The 24794-nt window shown below is 39.7% G+C and overlaps 1 protein-coding gene across 5 annotated transcripts in view; it reads left to right on the top strand.

Moving 5' to 3' along the window:
* The window catches only part of si:dkey-172j4.3 (diacylglycerol kinase delta), an 87527-nt gene that overhangs the window by 38873 nt on the left and 23860 nt on the right, over positions 1–24794 (top strand). For 4 of the 5 annotated variants that reach the window (XM_032544359.1, XM_032544360.1, XM_032544361.1 and 1 more), the window contains 9 exons: positions 16249–16359; positions 16621–16701; positions 17557–17661; positions 18674–18806; positions 20228–20334; positions 20651–20776; positions 22095–22197; positions 22708–22867; positions 23138–23246. In XM_032544359.1, coding sequence (XP_032400250.1) covers positions 16249–16359; positions 16621–16701; positions 17557–17661; positions 18674–18806; positions 20228–20334; positions 20651–20776; positions 22095–22197; positions 22708–22867; positions 23138–23246 — 1035 coding nt within the window. Of the gene's footprint in view, positions 1–9276; positions 9666–16248; positions 16360–16620; positions 16702–17556; positions 17662–18673; positions 18807–20227; positions 20335–20650; positions 20777–22094; positions 22198–22707; positions 22868–23137; positions 23247–24794 lie in introns of those variants that run through there. The other variant, XM_032544362.1, reaches the window with a different exon arrangement.

The following is a 24794-nucleotide window of genomic DNA, read 5'->3' as shown; positions in this document are numbered from 1 at the left end:
TCACATCCAAACAATCTGGATTGATAAATATTATTACAGGTAAGAGGAAAAATATGTAATTTTGATTTTGGGGTGAATTGAAAAATGAGAATTTATTTATCTTAGTTTTCCATGTAAATCCAACTATTTGAATGCCTGCCACACATTCCATTTGCCTTGTAATAGTAATTCAATTTCTGCCATAAAAGGTTCCCCACAATATCCATTATCCTTATTATGGGCTTTGTGTGTTTGGACGTGTACAGTTTGAGTGTGTGTGTATTCATGCATCGATAAAATATACTTGTGTTAGTGTGGTTGTAATTGTTTCATCCACTGTTTCTTGACCTCGTTGGTGAACCATCACTATGCTGATGTAAATCTCTCGTTATTTTTGCTGTCAGTTCACTTCCAGTTTAAATACTGGAATAACTAGAAACATTAGAAGAACGCTCTGATAACAAAACTTTTGCATAGATTAGTAAAGTAAAAAAAACAAACACTTCTTGCAGAAGTTAAGTCTCTGTCACCGCCGTTAAGACTACATCGATTGAGACAAACATGTTGTCACTCTAAAATTAATTTTTATTACAAGTCAACGAAAAGCAGTTTCCTTTTTACAAAGCCAGTGAATCCCGGCTGCAGAGACATGGCCGCAAGTTTAAGCGACAAGAAAATTCCTTTGATTCATGTTACTCGACTGGATTCAGAGTGACTTGACCCTGGTTTGCAGTCCCAGAACCAATCCCCAGGCTCCCAGCTCCTCTCTCACATTTAGTAGCGCTGAGGAATTGGAGCTGCACAAATGCTGGAGCCTGAAGCTCTTCTTCTTTGTGCTCTAATCTGTCAGTTCTTACAGCCTCTGTTTATGTAGTCGAGCCACCTACCAGTGCACAGCTGCCGGCACTTTGTATTTAGACAATGCGGTTAAAGCATACAAAGGACCAAACGTTTCAAATAAAGAGGGCGTTGATCTGCTGTACATTATGGCTGCCGTAACATGTCTTGAGATATTTTAATTAAATACCAGCTATTGGTACCTCCCAAACTACATCTTTTTCAATGTGTCTTATGTCTAAAATGTATTGATATATCCAATCTAAAAAGACATAATTACGCTAATACAGAGTTGTTAAGGTGTTAACATTTTAAGTTGTCTATGTTCAGTTTACATACTCTGATTTTCAAAAAAAACTTATGTGAGAGCAAGAAAAAAAAGTGCAGCTTTCCTAAAATGCAAAGGGATGAAACATTATCATTGCTAATAGAAAAGGAGAGAAACCGTTTAAAATGTGCAGACAGATACACAGATAAACAGATGTTTGAGAAATCTCAGTGTTGGTTTGACCATACTCGTGAAATTAAGGGGATTCGTTAATAAATATAACCGCAGCGCAGCTAAATACAGTTTACTGCAGCAATTATGTTCAGAACGAGACTGGAAAGGAATGAGTCGAGAGGGCAGGAAAAGCCCCCGCAGGTTACCGTGGAAATTATTCTCATCTCCCATGACGACGACTTGACCGATGGCACTGAGAGAAAGACCTCTGTTTTGTTTATAGGTTTTGTTTCTGCCTCTGTCTATCTTCTAGGTGTGTGTGTGTGTGTGTGTGTGTGTGTGTGTGTGTGTGTGTGTGTGTGTGTGTGTGTGTGTGTGTGTGTTGTGTGTGTGTGTGTGTGTGTGTGTGTGTGTCCATCCTAAGCCATGTAACAGATTCCACGGGGGAAAGAGACATTACAGCTTGACCACAAAATATTGCAAAGCGCACACATATCTATGTCCTCATAGACTTTGTTAAAGTTGCACATTGTCATCTCACTCTCACACACACACACACACACACACACACACACACACACACACACACACACACACAACACACACACACACACACACACACACACACACACACACACACACACACAGGGATCCACCTCATCAGATGTCTGTGAGAGCTGTGAGACGGGCTTAAACAGCCCAGTGTGATCATCGGGGATAATCGCCAGCCACAGCGCGTGCGTGCACACGCTTCATCTTCCCTTATCTCTCACCATCTTTACTCCCCCCTTTTTTTTGCCCCACCTACATTAAATCACACCCTCTCTTCTCCTTTCCCCTCTCTTTTCCTCTACTTTCTCTTCTCCCGTCCTTTTCCTGACCTCTATCTCTCCATCTTTTCCACTTGTCTCCTCTCTCTCCTGCTCCACCCTATTTTTCGATTCATTTTTAATGTTAATTTTAACTCACCCTCCGTCATGTAAAAGCTTTTTGCTCTCTAAAAACCAAAACACGATTAACATCACAAATCAACAACAGGGACAGCTAATCACATCACCACATTAAGAGAAACTTCCTCCTTTATTTTACCGTTTGTGTGCATGTGCGTGTGTGTGTGCGTGTGTGTGTGTGTGTGTGTGTGTGTGTGTGTGTGGATTATGCAGCATCAGATTTGGTCCGTATGCTCCAAGGCAGCCCTCCTCCTCCCACCCGCCACCGCTAGCAGCAGATTACGTGTCCTTCAGTGCACAAACCTCACAGACAGAAGCCAAAAAGTGGATGATATTTCTGAAACGCATTTGACATACAAACATGAAATCTGAGTAAACTTGAAGAAATGTGTGTATTGTTTGTGTGACAGAAATGCGAGGTGTGTTGTTTTGTCTGGCTGTCTCTACCCATCTGTCCATCTCAAGCACGACAGTGTCATTACATTCTCTCTGGCTGTTTTTTTGTATTTTTGCACATATAGTGTGTGCATCTATTAATAAACGCACAGAGGTACATGAGACAGGATGTGGTCGCCATAATGCAAGGTCCTCCCACGCCTTGTTGTGACAGTCTGTGTGTGTGTGTGTGCGCGAGATGATGCAAGTCTTTTCTATTGCCATGTTTCTTATCGTTTCTTGCACAGTTTAATAGAATTTCTTAATAGAAGTTGTCAAGGACAGACGGGTTGACACACGCACACACACACAACTGGTTTACTTTCTGTTTGATGAATAGAAAAGAAAATATCCAGGTGAAAAGACTAGTTTTTAAGTATTTGTGTGTGTCCTTACATTTGCAAGCTTGGAGGTTGATTCGAAAGTCGGGCTGCTACCATGACAACACTGCATGCCTTTGCATTACCAAGTTTAAAAACCAGGGGCCTGTTTCAGAAAGGAGGTTTAACAAACTGCGTCTAACCCTGATCTCTGAGCAGGGCCGGATTAGTACCCCCAGGGGCCCCGGGGCACTGAAGCTCATGGACCAATAACACCCACTAACACCCACGCCCTCCAAAGGAGGTGATAAGAAAATCTATTGACAACCAGAAAACTGCAGGCAGCTGATAGAACCTTTGCCCCACCAGAAAGACCACACACACACACACACACACCACACACGATACAAAGGCCCACCAGGTGTGTGATTTGACATGCCAAATCACTACTGGTCAAAAGATGAATGACTATTCCAGTTGAGCAGGAATCAAGTATGCCTTTCCAGTTCAGTAAACCAAGTACTGCCATCTGACTCACACATCACAAGACAATGTTACAATGTATTAAATAATACCAACGCTTTATATGGTCAGGACTATGGCGATATAGTAAAATAACAGTCACTAAGTCTGCTGGCAACTTAACAAACTGCAAAAGCCAACATGTACAGCGCTTAACAACTAGATAAGTCTCACACAGGCCTATAGCAGCATCGCAAAACATATGATATGCATGGCATCTCAAAAACCTAAACTAAATATGTACATTATCTGGTCACACGGCCACAACAGATTATGTTTGCCTACTCAGTTTCCAAATAGCACAATGGCTCTTACCGTTAGAAGTTCTTATTTTTTGTGTCTTTCATTGCAAAGTCACCGAGCAAATCTTCAAAGTCCAGCTCCCTCACCAGCTCGCTAAACCCAAATACAAATCCATTGCTGTGTGTTGGTAGCACTTTACAGGCAAAGCAACAAATGTCTCAGGTAGTTAGTGAATATAGAATCCATTCCCGTGGTACAGTTTCACCATTGTGAAGGTGTCGGCTCAGTGCTTTGTTAGCGAGAGAGCGTGTCTTTCCGCCCCCAGCCTAGTTCCCCCTCCGAGATGCTGGATATTTAGCTGCCCGATTTTGAAAGACTAATATCCCTCTGAGTATAATTTCCTCCCGGACGGTCTCTGTAATCTGTCCCCATAGTGTAGGGTCTTCAGAGATGATGGTACCTGAGGTGCTATTACTTTGTTCTGTAATGCCTCATCTCTTTTTCCACAACAACTTCGCTAAAATTAACGTTAGCTACCGTTAGCTGTGGCAGCGGCCTTCTCCCAATCCTGACCTGTCCAGTCATCCAACTGACATATAAAACTCACAATCACGAGACTTCAGTTTTTGTAAACAACCTTTATTTTATTGTGATTGGACCATTATCAACACTTTGCTTGGGCCCAAGTGTGCATGGGTGTATGGGCCCCTGGGCCCGCGCCCATAATGCCCAACGGTTCCAGAACAGCTGATTTAAGTTGGTTCAATCAAGTCAGAGTAGGTTCACTGAGAGTTAAGCATGTGCACCACCACAATAAAAAGGCAGCATGAATCACAAACAAACTGGCTGACGGAAATACTCTTGCATACAGCGAGTTTGAACATGTATTTTATTTAAAAAGCAACACAGCGGCTTCTGCAAAAGAGAGAGAATTTGCGTAGGAGAAAATTGCTGTTTGAGGAAATGCGTAAGGTCCAATATAGTGTATTAATATCATATTTAATCATAAGTATAATATTACATTTTGGTGCAATCCTGCAGGCAAAAAAGTACTCCACCTGCTACTCCCATTTTGAGGCTGCAGCACCATCACTGACGGAATTTTAATTCCTAATCTTTTATTTCAAAGGGTTTACATCACTCACCTGCAATACTGTGGGACTCCTTTTTAATGTCTCTTACTGGTTTGAGTCCAGGGAACACTACAAACACGTTTCAGAGCGAGTTACAGTGTTCGGACGGCGCTTTGCTATACAGTGGCTTTACTAAAATGCTCAGCATCCCCAATGTTGTAAAGAAAACTTCCGTTTGGAAAAAAACGTAAGGCGACACAAAGAATGTGCTGGGATGTAAGAGCATGTCCACGATGGGTGACGTCAGTGATATGAAAACGGATAAGGTTATGTAGGCTACATAACTGACAGACTGGGAAGAAAAACGATACGGCTCAAATAGGGAGTTATCTGGAAATCGGGGGGCGTCAAAATCGTCTCCAGCTTCTTCATCAATGCCATGTTCAGAACAAAAACGTTTTATCGTCTGCCTAACATGGTTAATAAACCAACACTGTTTTTTTATTCATGCAGATAACCAATGGCGCTAAAATGCGCCTGATACAGACTGAATGAATGAATGAGGAAATGAAAGAGCGCTGTGTCAGAGGGAGGAGACAGAGAGAAGAAAACCTGCTCCCGACCAGGTTAGATTCACAGGCTCAGTTACCATAGTAACTGACTCTGAGGTTAAGTTACCTCTCTGTCTGAAACGGGCTGGAGTTACCTCTCTCTCTCAGGCTTGATGAACCTCTCTTTCTGACACAGAAAACCCAGTTTTCCTCATCTCAGGGTTAACTAACTGGTGGCGTTTGTCTTTCAGTACATTAGAGCATCTGTGCTACATGAATTACGTTGGATGTCTTTGGTGTTAAACCCCACCTGTGTGCTATGGCAAAGTGTTTAAAACGAGTTCTTCTGGACTATGAAACCCAACAGAGACATAAACTTGTTATGTTTTAAGTGTAGAGATGGATTTGTATGTCCGTAAGGGGAACCCAGGGTGTGGTGCTATGTATTAACCAACACACACACACACACACACACACACACACACACACACACACACACAGCTGGGAGGCTGTACGGATTTAAAACCATGCCAAATCTAACAGATAAAACTGCACCACTCGCCTTCTTTTTTTCATTCCCTTTGATGTTTTACTCTATTTTCCCTTCTTCACTCTTCTTCTCAAGCCCTAATTTCATTTCTGCCTTTCGGTTTAACTCCCTGTGCTCCCAATCACCTTGCCACTTCTCTGTTTTTTTCCCACCCCCTTCACTCTCTCAGTTCGCCATCTGCTGGAGAAAAAGAATATTGTGTATGATTAAAAAAAAAAAAAAAAAAAATCACTGCTTCATTTAGCATTCCTATGATGTCTGTCTGGGGACAGCTTGGCCTTGTGATTACAAAAACACGGCCATATTTGAAAGGTTACGGGGTTTAGCCAGCGTGTGTCTGTTGTAATTAGTTCTGGCAAGGACGCACCTGAAAGTGTCAGTGTCTCGGTGTCGTTTCCAGTAACTCATGAATAAACAGCTGTTGTCCATTGTCTATGAAAAACTCCAGCATAGTACTGAAGAGGGTCTTTGTATTTGGTTTTTCATAAACCAAGTTTGTTATTTCCCTAAAAAACATTAATAAAGATTCAGATTGTCTGTAGGAAGATTTACTGGGTCAGATACATATATTTACTTTACGTTATTTTCATGTCATGATAATGGTTTTGCAGCATTTACAGCACTATTGTCAAAGTCAATGTGATACTGCACAATTATTACAATAAATACACCCAAAAGGAAACGTTCTATAGTGTACCGTGTCATACAATACTTTACTTCTACAGTCGCATAATTCATAAACTAGATGGTTTCATTTGATAGACTTTTATTTTGAAATACAAGTGGTTTTAAAAGACCCATAAATGTCTTAAAAATAGTCATGTTAAAAATGCTACAGAAAACAACTTACAGCATTTATACAAAATATTTTAGTCCGAGTCATTGTGGGACATTGATGTTAATACGGAAGTTGGTCTTCAACCCGAAAATATTACGGCTTTAAGGCTGGTGAAATGCCAAAAGACTGCAGAGCAGCTACTACAAGAAAAGATTTTATAGCTACTGTTTGCCTGTGTGATAACTTAGCAGTGGTTTGATCCTTTGTCTCAACGATTCCAAAGTAAACGGTATATTGACCTCGTTCATGTTACTTTTAACACTTGCATAATTCCTATTGGCATTGCACTGATTATGTATTGTTTGCGGCAAAAGAGCCGGGTTTTACTTTATATTGGAATCACCTTGTGTTTTTTTGCCACAGCTCTTTGTGTTGCACTCATTGACATGACGGAACTAAACTTGTCAGTGCTCTCAGGAGGACAAGCTACGTAATGGAGACCCAGTTTCTAAATGCGCTTGACCTAAGACTATCTTTGGCATATCTGTTCTGTAATTTCTTGCTACTTATTAGCTGTCTTGACATATGCAAAAAGCTCAAATCGGTCACGTTGAGGATGTTTCTTTTCTTTCCAAGCCGTTTACTCATCTAATAAGAATGTGGAACAGTACAAATAAACATCTTGTATAACCTACCTTTTTCCTGTTAACCCGATTAAATAGTAATAAGAATTAGGAGCAGTTACTCAGAGACAACAGTCTCGGGTTTCTAGGAAAAGACAGAAAGGGCCCCAAACGTTACAATCTATGTCACGGACGTCACAAATGGTTTTTGAAGTCTGCTAAATTCAGCTCAGGAAGGGCACGACCAGAACATGTGAAGGAGTGAGACAGGGGCATGTTTGCATTTGACACAGATAGAATGCACTTTAAGGTTAATTCTAGCTTTTGGTTTGAAATATGGGTATGATGTACTACTTTGTCCTGTAGCGCACCTTCCCAAGGACCAAGTCCCAAATGCCTTCTAAAAAATGAAAATACCAAGAATGTTCCTACTTGTCCTTCTATTCCTTCATCTCCTTTGATTTTTACAGTATTTCTTCTGAGAAAACTAAAACAATTCCATCTGCATTTGAGCTCTTTTTGCTACAGAAATGCAATCAGGAATCCCAGTGGCACGTAATTATGGCTTTAATCATGTTTACCTTAACATATTCAACTTTGTCTGGCACAACTAAGCTGAAAAAGAAATTGTAAATTAATATCTTATTATTTTTTGTCATTAACATGTGCAAAATTAGATTGTGATCACTAATGGAGCAGCATGGACCATGCATGTTTCTATCTGCCCTGTTTCTGGTCAGCAACACAAATGGACTAGACAGAGCTGACTAGCCTATCATCAGTCATTTCACCTCAATAGCTTTTGCTACATGACTCATTAAAGACGCCAATGAATCCCCTTGACCTGATTCGGAATTGGTTTTAACCACGAGGTATTTGGATGGACAAAAAGATGGGGGTGGGGGAAAAAAAAAATTTTGGGAAAGGAAAAGCGAAAGGGAAAATATGACGGAAGGAAATTGAGAGAGCGAGACAGAAGGACAGACGGGGAGAGCGAGAGAGAGTTGGTGTCAGTGAGTGAATTTGCAAGGAACAGCCTGTTTCTGCGTATTAAAGACGGAATGATATGCCGACTGGCGGAAAACACACACACACACACACACACACACACACTTTCTGTAATTTGCCTTGGCAGATGAGACACTGATCTGACACTGAAAGCAGTCCGATAACGGTGCGTAGACAACAGACGGGAACACATACACACACCAACACACACACACACACACACACACACACACACACAAGAACACTGTCAGGGCTGGCAGGATATGAGTTTGTGTAATCACAGTAACGTTTCCAGCTCGCTTAAGCAGAGTGATATGCCATTAACCTTCTCGTCAATTTGACATGATGTGACTGTGACTATGTGTGTGTGTGTGTGTGTGTGTGTGTGTGTGTGTGTGTGTGTGTGTGTGTGTGTGTGTGTGTGTGTGTGTGTGTGGTGTGTGTGTGTGTGTGTGTGTGGGGAGCGTGCCCATTCCTGCATGAATGAGTGTGTTTTTAAAGTTATCTCGTGCCCTAAATCAGCATTCAAGCAGAAGCAGCCATTGTCCTCTGCGTGTGTGTGTGTGTGTGTGTGTGTGTGTGTGTGTGTGTGAGAGAGTGTGTGTGTGTGTTTGCTTTCATTGCCATCGGACAGGTTCTTCCAGTTCTATTTATAGCCTCAAGGAAATAGGCTTGTTCTTACATGAACACAGAGACACACACCACTGTTCTGAGTTGTGTGTCATGTAGAAGAGCTCATCGGCACGCTCCACCTTATTTTGTGTGTTTGTGTGTGTGTGTGTGTGTGCGTGTGTGTGTGTGCATGTGTGTGTGTGCGTGTGTGTGTGTGCGCGCGTGTGTGCGTGTGTGTGCGTGTGCGTGTTTGTGTGTGTGTGTGTCTGTGTCTCCACCTGAACACCTGAGTGGGTGTGGCTAACTGACTAGGGAAGTTTGAGAGGAAGTAGGATTGTATTGTCTGAGGAGCTGCTGCTGTGTTACTGCTGAGGTGTGGGTGGGTAAGGGAGCGATATACATAGAGGTTAGAGGGACACTTTTGCGTAAAAAGGCAGAAGAAATCTTTTTCAAGAAGAGGAAGAAGAAAAATATGGGTGGAGAACCACACAAATAGCAACAAAAAAGAGCAAAAGTTGAGGGAGTCATTGTGCTGCATTACTGTGTAGCTAGTACAGACAGCGAGGCCATCAGCAGGGGCTGCCAATGCTGGGGTTGTGTCAGTCCAGCGGGTGCTGCTTGGCGCCCCTGTTGTTTCGCTGTGAGGGAAGAGGGCAAGGGGACGACGACCAGCTCAGCCATGAGGACGAACTGGAGTCCAGTCACATTCGAGAAATCCCTTCAGAGTCGCCAGGTGAAAGAGGTCAGTGTGAGAGAAACTAAATGTTGAGCCCAAAGAGCCCTTTGACTGACACACAATTTTGGATAGACAATAGAGGGTATTATGAACCTGTTTTAAAGGTGATTTTGCTAGCATACACACCGCAGATAACTTGCCTTATTGGGGTTTTGTTCGAACAGACTGAGAAGCACATGAAGCTCCAGCAGTGCGTAGGGACTTTGTGTCGTTTCAAAGTTAGTTTTGGGCTGGCAAATGTGTGGTCACCCATGTGCCATTTTATGAGATAAGAATGAAATCATGGTGGGATAGTAGAAAGTGTTTGTTTTTGTTATTTTCAACAAAAAACAATGCAAAAATCATGAAAAGAACAAAACCAACAATGTGTTACTCCATCCCTTATTACTTTCAGACTTTCCTGCTTTTCTTTAACATTCACTCTTAAGCCACTTTGTTCTTGCTGAGGTTGTAAATCTTCACAAATAGGTTCACAAATATGGACTTACTTTCACATTAAAGGCTCAGTAATTCCCTAAAACAGCTGGCACTATAGTTCTTAGCCAACAGAACACATTATATAGTAAATATGTCTTTTGGGGGGACCATTTTTTATGAGTTTTAAATGGAGTTATGGAGCTCCGGAATAAGCTAGATCAGGCTTTGACTACACAGACAGAGCTTGTTAGTTTGATCATTGTATTGTTTGTTTTAGGTCTTTGTTGACAAAAAAGATAAATATAATAAATTAACTCCTGCCTTTTCCTTGGGGATTGATTTAAGTGTTTGAAACTCAAAAGACATTGATGATGTCCCTCTGCCAATATTTGTGCCAGCTATAGGCAACTGTTTTAGGAAATTACTGAGCCTTTAATGTGAAAGTAAGTACATATTTGTGAAGATTATCAGGAAGAACAAAGTGGCTTAAGAGTGAATGTTATAGAAAGGCGGGAAAGTCCGAAAGTAATAAGGGATGGAGGAACACATTGTTGGTTTTGTTCTTTTCATGATTTTTGCGTTGCTTTTTCTGGAAAATAATGGCAACATAAAATATTGACAGCATTATCTTTTGCAGGATAAAAAGTCTGCAGGATAAATCAGTTTATAAAAAAACAACTGATAGATTCATTGATACGTAGTCTTAAGCCTGACTAGATCTATGAGCAGTGCATCACTCTGGGTTTCTCAAACAAAACAAACAATAAATGTACATACAAACACACAGTGTTTTTTGATAGACGCGTGCGTGCCTGCATGCATGGGTGCGTGTTAAATGTAGCGGACTCGAAAAGAGGAAGGGTTGAATCAGTCGTATTTCAGAGATCTGTGTGACTTTGTGTGCATTTTGCAGATGAGTAAGTTTAATGTGCTTTTGTGTGCATATCTACTGCACCTTGTGTGTGTACTAGGACTGATTGTTGTGATGAATTAGTCCTGCTCTAATGAATACACTGATTTGTCTGACAACGTCTCTCAGCTGGAGAGGAGAGGAAAACACCGTCAACGGTGTGGCGACAGTATGACTGCAAGCTGGTGCAGAACCTGCCCTTTGCATACACTGTAGTTGTGTTTATGCAGACATGTGCACAGTACACGTGTGCGTCTTATGCTTTGCTGATGTGCCTCTCTGCACAGTAGCCAATCGGAAGGAAGCTTTAGTCTTATTCAATCAGGCTACTTGATTAAAATGATTAGTTAAAGAAATGGCCCAGGGGAGGTGTTGTGAGAAGGTCACACATGTTGCAGCATACAAATATGTGTGCATAATCATGTGAAGTCTAGTTTATTCTATATCACCTGTCTCAATAGTAATCCTGTGTTTGTGGTTAAACTTTGCACCCAGATTGTGGCAGAGGAAGGTTTTATTGCCTGCAACGTTATCTCCGAAGCTACAAATGCCATTGTTACAGGTCACAGTCATACCAGTAATGCAGATTACAGCATTGTTTACCATATGCTAACTAAATCCACCCTCCTCAGCTCCCCCCAAGTGTCGCCATAAAAGTGGCTACAGCCGTCCATAAACACACTGGCAACACACATTATGTAACCTTTGTCTCTCTAAACTCCCAGTGTTGATTTCTTGCTAGTTACGTTGGCGTCCAGTCCACGTAACACTTTTTGTGTGTGCAGCTTGAGCATGATTCATGAATTATGTTGAGGTGAATATATGGCAGCTTCAATCCTTTGGACGTAAATACGATTGGATTGCTCGACGTGTGATAATGCTAACTTTACCTTTGGTATTTCTCAAGGCCTGTGGGTTACTTCCCTATATGTTATTCATTATATTCCAGTTTATTACTTGCCACTCGCTAAATCTAATTCAGTCTAATACAACAGCCCTGCTGTAAATCCTCTCTTCATGAAAGTTATGATGTTCTGTTTTTGTTGAAGTGTTGATTAAACTTAATGGGACAATCTGAGGTTGTAGTGTGTGCTGCAGGTTGAGTTGAATTCTGAGAGATGTTTCTAATATTTAAGCTACCTGCATTGATATAAATAGGGTGGACAAAATATTAGACACACTTGTGTAAAACAGTTTGTTTGTACATGGTGGTGTGTTAGACAGTAGTGGTTTTAACTAGATGTAGATCATAAGCGAGCAACTGAGTGTAAGCGAGCAACTGAGTGTAACTAAAATGTGAACAAGCCATTTTACACACACACACACACACACACACACACACACACACACGGCATTCAATAGCATTTTATTAAATCTGAATGCTTTATCAATTCAATTTAGCATTATCTTTAACAACAAGCAACTTTTAAAATATTTTAAACTTGAATACTCAAGGGTTTCCATGTATCTTGCATTTGTTTTGTTCTGCAAAATGGCTCAAAGATATTTCCACAGGAAAGTGCGCTAGCCAAGGCAGATGTTAGCAGCTAGGGTTTAACTTGCAGCCAACAGCCTTTTTAAGTTTCAAGCCTAGATTGAAATATCCTAAGTTGGGTCCTTACTTACTTACAGTACTGTACGTCCCTTAGCTACAGTATATCAGTGGTTGCTATGTCAATAGCTGCTTTTGTCAATCAAAAACTACTCTGGTTAGCTTCTTGACTGAAATCTCCTGGTGGTTTTTGCTGTGGCAACCACTGATAAGCCTGATTTGTGGTGGAAGAGGGGTGTTGCACCTAGCCGTTATCTCTGATGTGTCAGGTGGTTTAGTCAGAAGTGACCTTTACACCTTCTTGTATGTTTTCTTCTGTCTTCTTCCTCCACAAGGCATTGCCTTGTTCTTGTTTTATTCTCTTTTATGTCGACTCGCCAGAGTCCCTGTTTGTTTGTAATTCCTGTTTCCTACCTTTTTAAGTTGTTTCCCTTCGCTCCTCACCACTGTCACAGCTCTGTTTCTTTTTCCTATCTATCCTCGCTAATGATCCATGCCATTGGGCTATCTGTCATTGTTTCCACCATCAATTCTTCCCCTTATTCTTTCTCTCTCTCTCTGGAACATTGTCACAATTTGACATTTGTTCTCCCTCAGGGTATAAGCGCACATTTATTCTAAGAAAGAAGCATACATTTTGGGAGCACAAGAATCTCTAGTTATGTCATTACAAGCTGGGATATCTCATGGACACACATGTACACAAACACGCAGAGATGCGGTTGAGAAATCAGATAGTGATGGAGCGTTGAATTAGATTTGAACACTGGTTGCGGAGGTGCTTCTAACCCTGTAATACTCCGTCTCTTCAGACAGCCAAGGCCATTACTGCAACAACAGACTGCCAGAGAAAGTGAGACAGAAAGAAAGGAGGAGGACAGAGAAAAAACAAGAAAGATAGATGAGTGAGATAAAAAATGGGGAATGAGAGGTGTAAACAGAAATAATGCAGCTAAAAGAGAGAGAGAAGTGAATAGATGTAAAGACGACAAATTACGAACGTGCAGGGATGTAAAGATGGGGGGGATTGTAAAAGAGAAAATGAATATAAATGAATAGATAGAAAAGCCTCACGTTCTAAAAGTTTCATGATTTAGATATGGGAAAATCTTGTCAAAGAATAAGGAACCAAAAGTACAAATTGACAAAAAAAATTTGACACATGATATCCTAGTAACATTACAAGCTTATGCTCAACACACTCTGCTTCATTTAGCATCCTAACAGAGGGAGCATAAGAGACAGCTTGGTTGTTTGTAATGTACTTAATTAGCACTGAGTTTATGAGGAAGTGAAAATGTGGAACATGCATGTGCTTGTATTAATGCCAAACCCAGTGATGCATTGAACTATTTTTTTGTAGAGTAGCGTTAACTAAGGCCCCATTTACTCCTGTCATTTCATGTGTCTTGTATCCAGATAGAACCCAGATGAGATGGAAGCACACACACACACACACACACACACACACACACACACACACACACACACACAAAGTTTACACACATCTTATCCTGCTGTTGGCTTGTTGGTTGTTGTCATGCAGGTGTTAAACGTCCCATCTGAGCTTTGGAGTTATTTGCTAAAGGGCAGATTTCCCAGATCTTGCACCGATCCGGGGACCCTGCCGTGTTACTGCTTACCCAACTTTCCCGGGTCAACCTCGTTGAGAACTCTGGTTGATCTAGATAAACAACATACCTCTGTTGTGGAAAGCAGGGAGTCTTTTGTCATTGCCTGTCCTGTCTTTAATTACAACGCAATTAAGCAGTTTTCTCTGGAGATAACAAAAACAATATCCGCTCCACCTCTCTCCCACTTTACTTTTAAGCACTTCTTTGTCATTTCATTCTGTGGTCGTAAAATAGTGTTACATGTCAATAAATGTCTCACCCCTGTACTCCTTGACATTGAGAGCTCTCTATGGTTATGAAAGAGGCATGTTGCCCAATTTTGCTGCTACATTCAATGTGAAACAAAAAAACCAGAACCAGTCACAAGTTTACACAAGTCATATTTGGTGATGTTATTGTACTCAGTCCGAACATTAAAAACAAATGGCAACGCTTATGATTGCAATCACACTACTATTTCAACATCATTGATGCAGGTTGGCACAGTTTACCTTTGCCTACAGTTTATAGTTGCAGTGCCGGTTGTTTAATTCCAGATAAAGTAAATAAAATCCGGGAACCTGGTAATAATTATATGGGCTTACTTTCGGTGATTGCTCATTACAGCATGCAGACATTTGTCCTGAAGGCTTTTGCGAAAGAGCAGCATGGTTAGTCATTTCCTGTAAGTCATCCTGATAATATAGGACACATTTTTAAGTTTTTACAGAAATATATTGAAAATGTTTATTATTTTCTGTGAAATGGTTATTCTAGCACAGGTTATTGTATTTTTTTATATTTTTTTTTAATCGTGTCTGTTTTTTTTTTTGTTTTTGTTTTTTTTGCACAATTTGTACAATACTGGCTCTGGTGCCCAACTACAGCGACTAGAGCCAGTCCCACAATGAGCTTTCGTGCGTGCATGCGTGTTAGTGTGTGTATGTGCTAGAGCCCAACCGATATATCAGCGGGTCGATATCATCGTTACATATTAGACATTTACCAATCTATCGATATCGGCATTTCTAATGGCCAATTTAAAAAAGATGATGTTCATTCATCAGAATCATTTATAATGACAAATAAATGATTCTGATAAATGAATATTTAAAAAATAAAAAACTGGCTGTCAACCGCGTTGCATTGTTTGTCTACCAGAGGACAATCTACAATGTCCCTGTTGGCCACACAGATTTTTGTTTTTGTTAATGGGTTTTTGTTCAAAGGACTTTAAGTTTTGTATTAATGTTTATACATTTTATTTATCAGAACTTCAATATATTATGATGTTCTTCTGTTCTGTTGTGACAGTAAAACAATTATTATCATATTATTTTAGTGATGTTAGGGAAATCTGTTTATGTCTTGTAACGCTTTTCTGGATTAAAATTGTTTTATTATTTATTATTTATCGGTCGAGCTCTAGTATGTGCCTGCGCCAGCACCTAGGCTTGGGTATTCTCCTGTTCGAGAAATGAGGATCTCCATGGCGACCCTTTGATTTCCTACCTCAAATTGATTACCCATGATGCATTCTATCCTCTTAGGGCATGTACTCATAAATGGAGAGAGTGAAAGAAGGAGTGCATGATGAGCAGAGATGCAGACAAACATGAAATCGATGGTATCAAATCAAGTCATGCGCTTGTCGTGATAACAATTCTTATGCAGACACGGATGGCTGCACATCCTAATTGCTGCATCACTCCATCACTGTTGCTCCTATAATCAGAACAATACCTCCTGTGTTTTTGCTGTATTTATCTTATCTTATCGACACACCTACTGCCCGGACACCAAGCCAACCGTAGCGTATTTTCTTATTTAACAGATAAATGAATAACATATACATTCAGTAAATGACTGGCAGGGGTTTGAAACTGCACAGGTATAGTCCTTTCTGTAAACATTTCTGAGTGTCTCTTATCTTGACATATTCAGAACCTCTCTGCTCATCTCTGCAAAGAAAGAAAGGACCCATCCTAGTGACACTATCCAAACTCCAGGGAAGAGTAGCTGTCGCTTTAGTTATTCCAGGATCTGGATGCACTAACGTCTGTTTTTTTTTTTTCTCCCTTCTCTGTCTCACTACAGAAAAGTGTGAAGGAGGGAATCCTGTTAAAGCAGACCAGTTCTTTCCAGAGATGGAAGAGGAGGTATTTCAAACTCAGAGGCAGGACCCTCTACTATGCGAAAGACTGCAAGGTACAAGAATGCGGGAAACTTCCTACAGCAGCACAAAATATTTATGGCATTTGTAAAAATTTTAGATACAATTCAGTAAGCTTCAGTAACCGTAATCACAAGGTAGAAACAGTTATGAGATTACACATCAAAGAAGGATTTACATGTGATTGAGCGATGTGAGGGGAAAGACAGTTGTGATTGTATGTACAGTACCTGGATATGCTAAAAGAAAAGCAGATGAAGCTGATTTTTGCATTGTTTTGTTTTTCTTCCCATCAGTCTTTGATTTTTGATGAAGTAGACCTATCAGACGCCAGTGTGGCCGAGACCAGCACCAAGAATATCAACAACAGCTTCACTGTAAGCAACAAGACGGGTCTCAAAAATAAAGCATTTCAAAACCGTACAGTTGAATTTAAACACATTGGTCCAGACTGAAAAACCTTGACAACTATTGGATAGCTTGTCATGATATCTGGTACAAATGGTCATGTTTCTTTAAAGGCACAAAGAGTATGATTTTCCCTACAATAGATTTTTTTGTCTCAAACTTAAATAGTCCCTCTCAATCATCGCTTATGTACGGAGCCTCTAAGAAGACATGGGAATTAATTATCTTGTGCGCTCAAGAAAATAATCTAAGTAAGAGAAGGTATTTATCTTCCTTAAAACGCAATAAAATGTATCTGATAGTGTCATCAACAAATTCAAGATTATAGGCAACTGTTAACTGATGTCATGCTGTGAATGTGAAATATTAACTTTAGCTACATAACCTTAGCAGCATTTTGTTAGCATCATTTTGCTAGCCTTAGATTGGTTTCTTGTGAGCACAAGATACTTTTTCCTGCGTAGCAAAAAAATTCTCGTGCGCACCAAAATAAAAAGTCATTAAGGGCTCCATACGTATGACCCACTATGATCCAAAACGTAATCTATACCTGGAAAAATAAAACCATTCCCTTGAGCGTCAGCTGTAGTTTGTGTTTAGCACAAATTAGCTAATGTTAGAATACCTGCTCAACCTCAGCAGGTTGGCATTGCCATTGTGAGAATGTTAGCATGCTGACGATAGCCAGCCCAATAATGTGATGTGATGATGACAAATGAATAAATTTGGTGCATAGATTTGGCTCCAGACAAGATATGAAGAAAAATATTTCACTTTTATGCTTAGACTTTCATTCTTATGTTTTTTCATTTTTTTCCCCTTAGCTGATCACTCCATTTCGCAAACTAATGTTATGTGCCGAGAGCAGGAAGGAAATGGAGGACTGGATCGGCGCTCTTAAATCCGTCCAAAAATGGGAAACCTACGAGGTAAGTGTTTTTTCATGTCTCCGGCAGTCTCTTCATGTTCTACTATTGTTATTTATTGTAAAGGTGGACATCAGGAATTGTTACTCATGCTGCAGGCTGACATCAGAATATCAAATATGTGCCAAATTGACGATCATTTGATAAGAAGCTAGTGTTTAATCTATTTTAATGAGAACAGGCGTCACACATCAATTCTTAATTCTTCTCCCATCTGTTCTTTTCTCAAAGTATCCTCCTTTTCATGAAGGGAAAAACTCTCCTGATCCCTCATTTCTCCTATCTACTTTTCATTTTAGCTGTTTCCAGCAGATTAATGTGGCTCATAAAACCACACCCTCTGCTTTTAATAGGCTATAAAGAGAGCTAAAGACTGTACGCTGCCATCCTAGCTAAGTTGAAATTCTTTCAGGTTTTGGGCTTTTATTGTTCCAAGCATACCAACACGGAAGCTAAGCAAAGTATTGCTAGATATAGCTGATTTTAACCAGATGTTTTAGGTGGTCCTTTTTTAGGTGGCTGAAATAGGTTTTGCTGCTGTCCCCCATCCACAGCAGTACAATGCTTAGCTTTAGTGTCGATACTACTGCTTTATCTGCTTCTGCGGGCGTGCCGACCACCATGTACTGTAGGTAATACACCAACAATGGATAAGTACCTCATTCAACCTGACCAAAACTATAAGGCACTGGCTAACGCCTAATTCTGCCCGTATGGACCTCTTTTGCTCAGGCCAGTCAGCAGTAGCCTTGATATTGTCAATACTTGTTCATTTCAATCCGGGGGCCACAAAGTTTAATAGGTACAGCTGATGTCAGTTTCTTATCCATGTATCCATGCTTACTCTGGCTGTGTAGTTCAGCATGAAATTTGAAAAGTCATTGTGCCCATCCTGCAATATCTCTCTTTCCCCAGGCGAGATTTTATGATGTAGCACTCCAATGAGTTCTGTGTTATCACCTCCGAAAAACTTGATGTAGTTTTCCTCTCCTTCCATATTTCTCCTTTACCCCAGGCCAGCCAGTTCAACATGGAGCATTTCTCTGGGATGCACAACTGGTACGCCTGCTCGCACGCCAGGCCGACCTTCTGCAACGTCTGCAGGGAGGCTCTGCCAGGCGTCACCTCCCACGGCCTGTCCTGTGAAGGTACATAGGCAAACACATACAGTATACACACATTTAAAGACTCACCGAGGGCCAATACCAATAGTTTTGACCTAACCAGATATTCTGAAGAATACCTTTTAAATGTTTTCTCCCATGTACAGTATAGGTCTGAGATTTTTTTGTGTGCTCTTAACTGACCGTCATTATAGAAAAGCATATAGAGCAGCTGACTGTGAAAGTACAGAAGTAGGTTCATTGCTCCTTATCGCAGGGCGAAGCAGGTTTTATCATGGGTTTGACACACTGATACCTTGGTTACATTCCTCACCTCTCTCATATCAGCAGTAAAACACACACATGCTGCGTTTTTAGGTCAGTTGTCAGTTCACATTATTGGGAAATGTCTGAGCAAAATCTTGATGTTGTCTGCTGAATGAATTATAAGGGCTGAACGATTTGGGGGGAAATCTAGTGTCAATTTTTTTATTTGTTTTTATTATTAGTTTAGTTTAAATTTAATATTCACTGTGTAACAGATAAAACACTTAATGGAGCAGTATAACATGAGACACCATTAAAACGTCTCTATATTCTTATGCGAGGATGATCATATGGATATGAATTGCCAGCAAAGTGTTTTTCTTTTAATAAGCATGGAACATTGGCTAGTCAAACACAAAACATTTAACACAAAAACTAAATTTATAATAGTATAAACAATTCCAATAATAAATATCAGCACTTTCCTGTAAACGGAAATTTCTGATATTCCTCAGTCCAATAGCAGCATCGACATGTTGCACCTTCTACGATCATGTTAATTAAAGTTACAAAAACTAAATTAAAATTTCACTGAAAATAGGACATTTCTGTAAACAATCTGGGATATGTTACATTTTTCCAGCATTTAGCTTAAAAAAAAACAGTAAATATAATAATATAGAGATAAATAAAAAAATCTAATGTTACACCTAACACATTTGATTAATCGCGGCCATCACAATAAGCTAATCGCATTCTTTCAAATCGCAAATTCTTGATTTGTCATGTCAGTTTACTTGATTCCTATATCGGAATGAAATAATTGGAATGAACAAAAATTTAGAGAAACGTTTATAAATGACATCACTATTTTATCTTGATTCATATGAACATTATCGCGGCCAATCCAACACTCAGCCAATAAAAGATTTTTCTAGTAAAAGTTAAATTGTCCGACCACTTCTGATTCAGAATATATAACAGACATTTGGTGGTTAGATTTATCACAGCACAGAACCCCAAGTACAAACTTCTTGGCCCTTGTTCTTCTTTAAGTTGCAAAAAAATGCTAAATTACAGTGTGAATAATGCGATAACTTTGCTCAGCGCTTCATGTTCAAATGCTTTTTGCATTTCAATTGCCAAGAGTATTTATTTGAGTTTGTTTATCATGACATTTATTCATTTTTCCTCCACAGTTTGTAAGTTCAAGGCTCATAAACGCTGTGCAGTTCGCTCCACCAACAACTGCAAATGGACAACACTGGCGTCCATAGGAAATGACATCATTGAGGATGAGGAAGGGGTGAGACAAAACATGTCAACAAAAACAATGTTGGGACTGTAGAAAGCTTCAGTTTAATTGACTAGGAGTTTAGATTGTGTGCCAAAGCTAAAACATGATCACTTAAAAGACTGAATATAACTGTTAGTATACAGTACGTTACCCAAGATGGAAAAGCATGCAAATTATAATACACAATTTTTTGGATTTCCATAGATCTTTGCATGCAAATAGCAAAAAATATATGCCCGATTTATCATGACTTCAAGTCAAATGAGCTTTGTCTCAGGGCAGTTGATTCCTCAAATCCTCAGTGTTTTTGCATATATTTTCCCAGGTGTTTATGTCCCACCAGTGGCTGGAAGGCAACCTGCCGGTCAGTGCCAAATGTGTGGTGTGTGATAAGAACTGTGGCAGCGTGCGGCGGCTGCAGGACTGGCGCTGCCTCTGGTGCAAAGCCATCGTAAGTGGAATTAAATCGTGGCTTCTCTCCTGTCAGAAATCTGTCTCGTCAAATCAGTGTTAGTGTTTATTTAGGACATCACTGCTAGCTGAGAGTTATTTTCAGTTTACATCTTACCCTAGTTTTTACACAAATTTTAAATCAAACATGAATGATATAAATTGACTGATATCCTTGGTACTAGAGTCTGTGCCAGTGGAATTGGTCTTAATTAATTAATTAATTAATTAAATCTCCGGTGGGGAAAAAGCCATGTGTGCAGTGAGCAAAGGTTTTGATCCGCATGTCCCAAATATTGAGTTCCAGTAGCTCTCTAACTGGCAAATCCAACTATCAAGGATAATACAGGAAGTGTTGTGCTACTAAAAAAAGTGCAACATTTTTACTAGAAAACAGGAAATATTGGGAAAAAAACGTTTACTGCAGGTTCCAATAAATGCAGTATATTTCTTTTTGATCTAAAACTGTATGAAGTATAAGTTGATATATCTCATTATTATTAATACGTAAGATAACATTTTCTTTCGTTTGTTCTCCAAACAATCCGACATGTTGATAAACGCACAGGAAATTGTGATTTTTAGTGCAGTCAGAGTGAGATGTGCTCCCAAATGTTTTTTTATTGTCCTTAACTCGCCCTCCAAAGTCACACAACACTAACAAACTAATTGATCTAGGCAGCGGTTAGTCAGAAACTCATGTTTTGTGAGGTAAAATTACATAATAAAATTATTATTTGTGAGGAGAACAGGTTAGAAATGAGGAATGAAACAGGGCGGATGAATTGCTGTCAGCTTTGGGGTATCTCAGTCTGACCCGATGCTCTGACCGCCTCCGGCAACTTCCAAGAGAAAAATGTTCCTGTGCAAAAGACCAATCAAAGGCAAAAATAAAAGGCAAAATAAAGCTACATTTAATGGACTGAGCAACCTTCACTTTAGTATGAGTTAACAAGAACGCATTCATTTCAAAATACAGCAGAACAGTCCAGTAGAATTGTACTTTACTCTGTCTTACAGTTCCGCTTAGCAAAGGCTGAATTGCTTTTGAGTGTGTAGAGCAAATGAACACACGTTAATAAGTCTAATCTTCCGCACACGCATACAGAAACACATGCACAAATGAATCAGGGTGGTATTTGTAAAGGTTACAGAACTGACATTTGGTGGGTTTCACAGGGATGTAATGACCTTTCTGCTTCAACTGAAATATAGAATTACTATGGTGACCATTGTGTGTGTGTGTGTGTGTGTGTGTGTGTGTATGTGTGTGTGGGTGTGTTTTTGTGTGGGTGTGTGTGTTTTTGTGTGGGTGGTAGGTTCACAACAGCTGTAAAGAACAAATGGGTAAGGTGTGTCCCTTGGGTCAATATCGAGTGTCAATCATCCCGCCCACAGCACTTAACAGCATCGACTCAGATGGTATGATCCACACCACACACACACACACACACCACACACACACACACAAGCTCTTTTGTTTTTATTGTACTGCATTTACAGTAGGTTCAAGCATCAGGAATGTCACCTTTCACCTCCAGTGGTGTAAATCCAGAGGGCGTAACATTGCAAATGACCCTTGATGATTTTTCTACTGTACAGTATAGCAAATACAAAGAAAAATATTTTAAAAAACCAACAATTTAAATGAACATTTTAAATTTTGTCATGCTTGGACAAACCTTTCTAGTAGAAATTTGAATAAAAGACGAATACTACAGCCAAAGAATTACATCAAATTACACAAAAAAGGTATCTGTCATTATTAATCAATCAATTGGACAGTTCTGACACAGTCTCCAAGATCCATCAAATACAGCTTTCTCAACATGAACCATGTGTGTTAGCCAAAATGTGGACTTGAATAGTACTTGATTAGATAGTTTTCTAGTCTTTTCATTTTTTTAAACCTGTTAATTGATTTTCTTTCAGGCTTCTGGAAGGCCACCTCAGCGTCGTGCTCCAGTCCTCTCCTGGTCCTGGTCAACTCCAAGAGCGGAGACAACCAGGGAGTGAAGTTCCTCCGCAAATTCAAGCAGCTCCTCAACCCAGCTCAGGTCTTTGACCTGATGAATGGAGGACCAGAGCTCGGGTACTATATTCTAGTACTTCAATTATTAATGAAATAATAAGCTTAAATGCAGCAGAAAAGTCTTACATTGTACTTGTTAACAGCCCTTTTTCTACTAGTTGATTGCTTCCCTAGTGGGAGTTTGTAGTTCGTCACGACTGGTTTAATGCATGTGCTGATGCTGTACCATTGCTGCCTTTTCATGACATCTACCTCTTAACATTTTGTGCTTTTTGCTTCCGCCTCTTCCTCTCCTCATCCTCCCATCCATCCCACTCTCTCCTCCTGCAGCCTGCGCCTTTTCCAGAAGTTTGTGACGTTTCGTATCCTGGTGTGCGGAGGCGATGGCAGCGTGGGCTGGGTCCTCTCAGAGCTGGATAAACTCAACCTCCATAAACAGGTGAGAGCGAGGAGGAGGATTATGATGATATAATAATGAAGGTAACTGTGGGGAATGCTGTTGGGCAAGAGAAAGTGGAAAGCTACCTCTTGTGCTCATGTTGCAAATGATAATAAACCAATATTTTCCATCTGTGGTCGCAGTTTGTAACCCTTTTCAGGGTTTGTCTTGTCTAGAGGAAATGTCCAAAGAAGTTTTAACCAGCCCCAAAGGGAAGTCAACTGTGCCAAAATGATAACCATTGAGAAAAGCATTGAGCAATTTACCAAACAACCATTAAACAACAACAACAGCAACATAAACTTGAGTTGATCTCAGTTTTAGAGTCAGGCTGTACCGGACTCTTCTGGTGATTTATTAAAAAATTATAGTACTTTTTTAACCAGTTTTGTTAATTTGGGATTTATTTATTCAAGCATTATATCCATTTTTGTTTATCAAATTATCAGAAATAACAGGCACATTCATAGATTCATGTCAAATAAGGTAACACAGACTCATGGCCTTTAATGTACACAGACCGATCATGCTTACTGCTGTAAAACACTGCTTTTGCTGTCTGTTGTTTTCAATTAGATTAGATTAGATTATACTTTATTTATCCCACGACGGGGAAATTCTGTCGTTACAAGTAGCAGCATAGCAGCAACAGCAAAAAACAAAAAACAAAACAATAACACACAAACAAGTAAGCACGAAAGAAATACAAGGCAAGAAATACAGGCAAGAAATAAGACAATGAAAATAAACCTGAAATGGAAATAGTGTTGAACATGTGGCGAGTAACATTTGGACCAGACTGAAAAGCCCAAAAGGAAGTGAATTCAGAACCAGAGAGAAATGGAAAGGACACAATTAATAAAGAATGTCAGGGAAGGACAGGGTCGAAGACAAAGTGAGGGTGGCAATCTGTAAAATGACCAATGATACACTTATTAACTAAACAAATTCATCAATGTCATAGAAGTAATCCAAATCAATGAATGCCATGTCGGATAACATGGTTTTTTATTTTCAAATTAGTGTTTAATTTGGATACTTAAGTGGCATTCAAATCAAGTTTCAGTTTTCCGGTAATATCAGATTAAACAATTTAATGACGTGTCAGCCAGTGTGATGTTTCTCACATTTCTTCCTCAAGATTTTCGTGTTGTTCTGCCTTGCCTCTATAATTACAATCTAAAGACTATTTATCTTTATGTTGCGAGATGTTACAGTTCAAAAATATTTTTTTGTCCTTGAGGAGGAAATTTAGAGCAGACTAATGATCATTTCCATCCTTCACTTTTGTATCCATTCATTCCTTTGATCTGTTGGATTCTGACAGAAGTGATCAACCATGTTTTTGCAATTTCATAATTCAAAATAACCTTTTTTTAATCATTTCTTCTGATTGGCACAGTAGACGCCTGTACTAATTTAATGCTTGTCTACTGTTGTCTACTGAAACCCAAAATAAAGAGAACAGAAGATTTTGATTAATAATAATTTAAATGATTAATTTGATTTATAAGTAACTCTTCATATTTGTGTCTTTAAATAGAAGTG

This window comes from Etheostoma spectabile, chromosome 19 (genome assembly GCF_008692095.1).
Source record: "Etheostoma spectabile isolate EspeVRDwgs_2016 chromosome 19, UIUC_Espe_1.0, whole genome shotgun sequence".
NCBI lineage: Eukaryota > Metazoa > Chordata > Actinopteri > Perciformes > Percidae > Etheostoma > Etheostoma spectabile.
The sequence above is the reverse complement of the archived record's forward strand: the minus strand, read 5'-3'. Positions and strand labels throughout refer to the sequence as shown.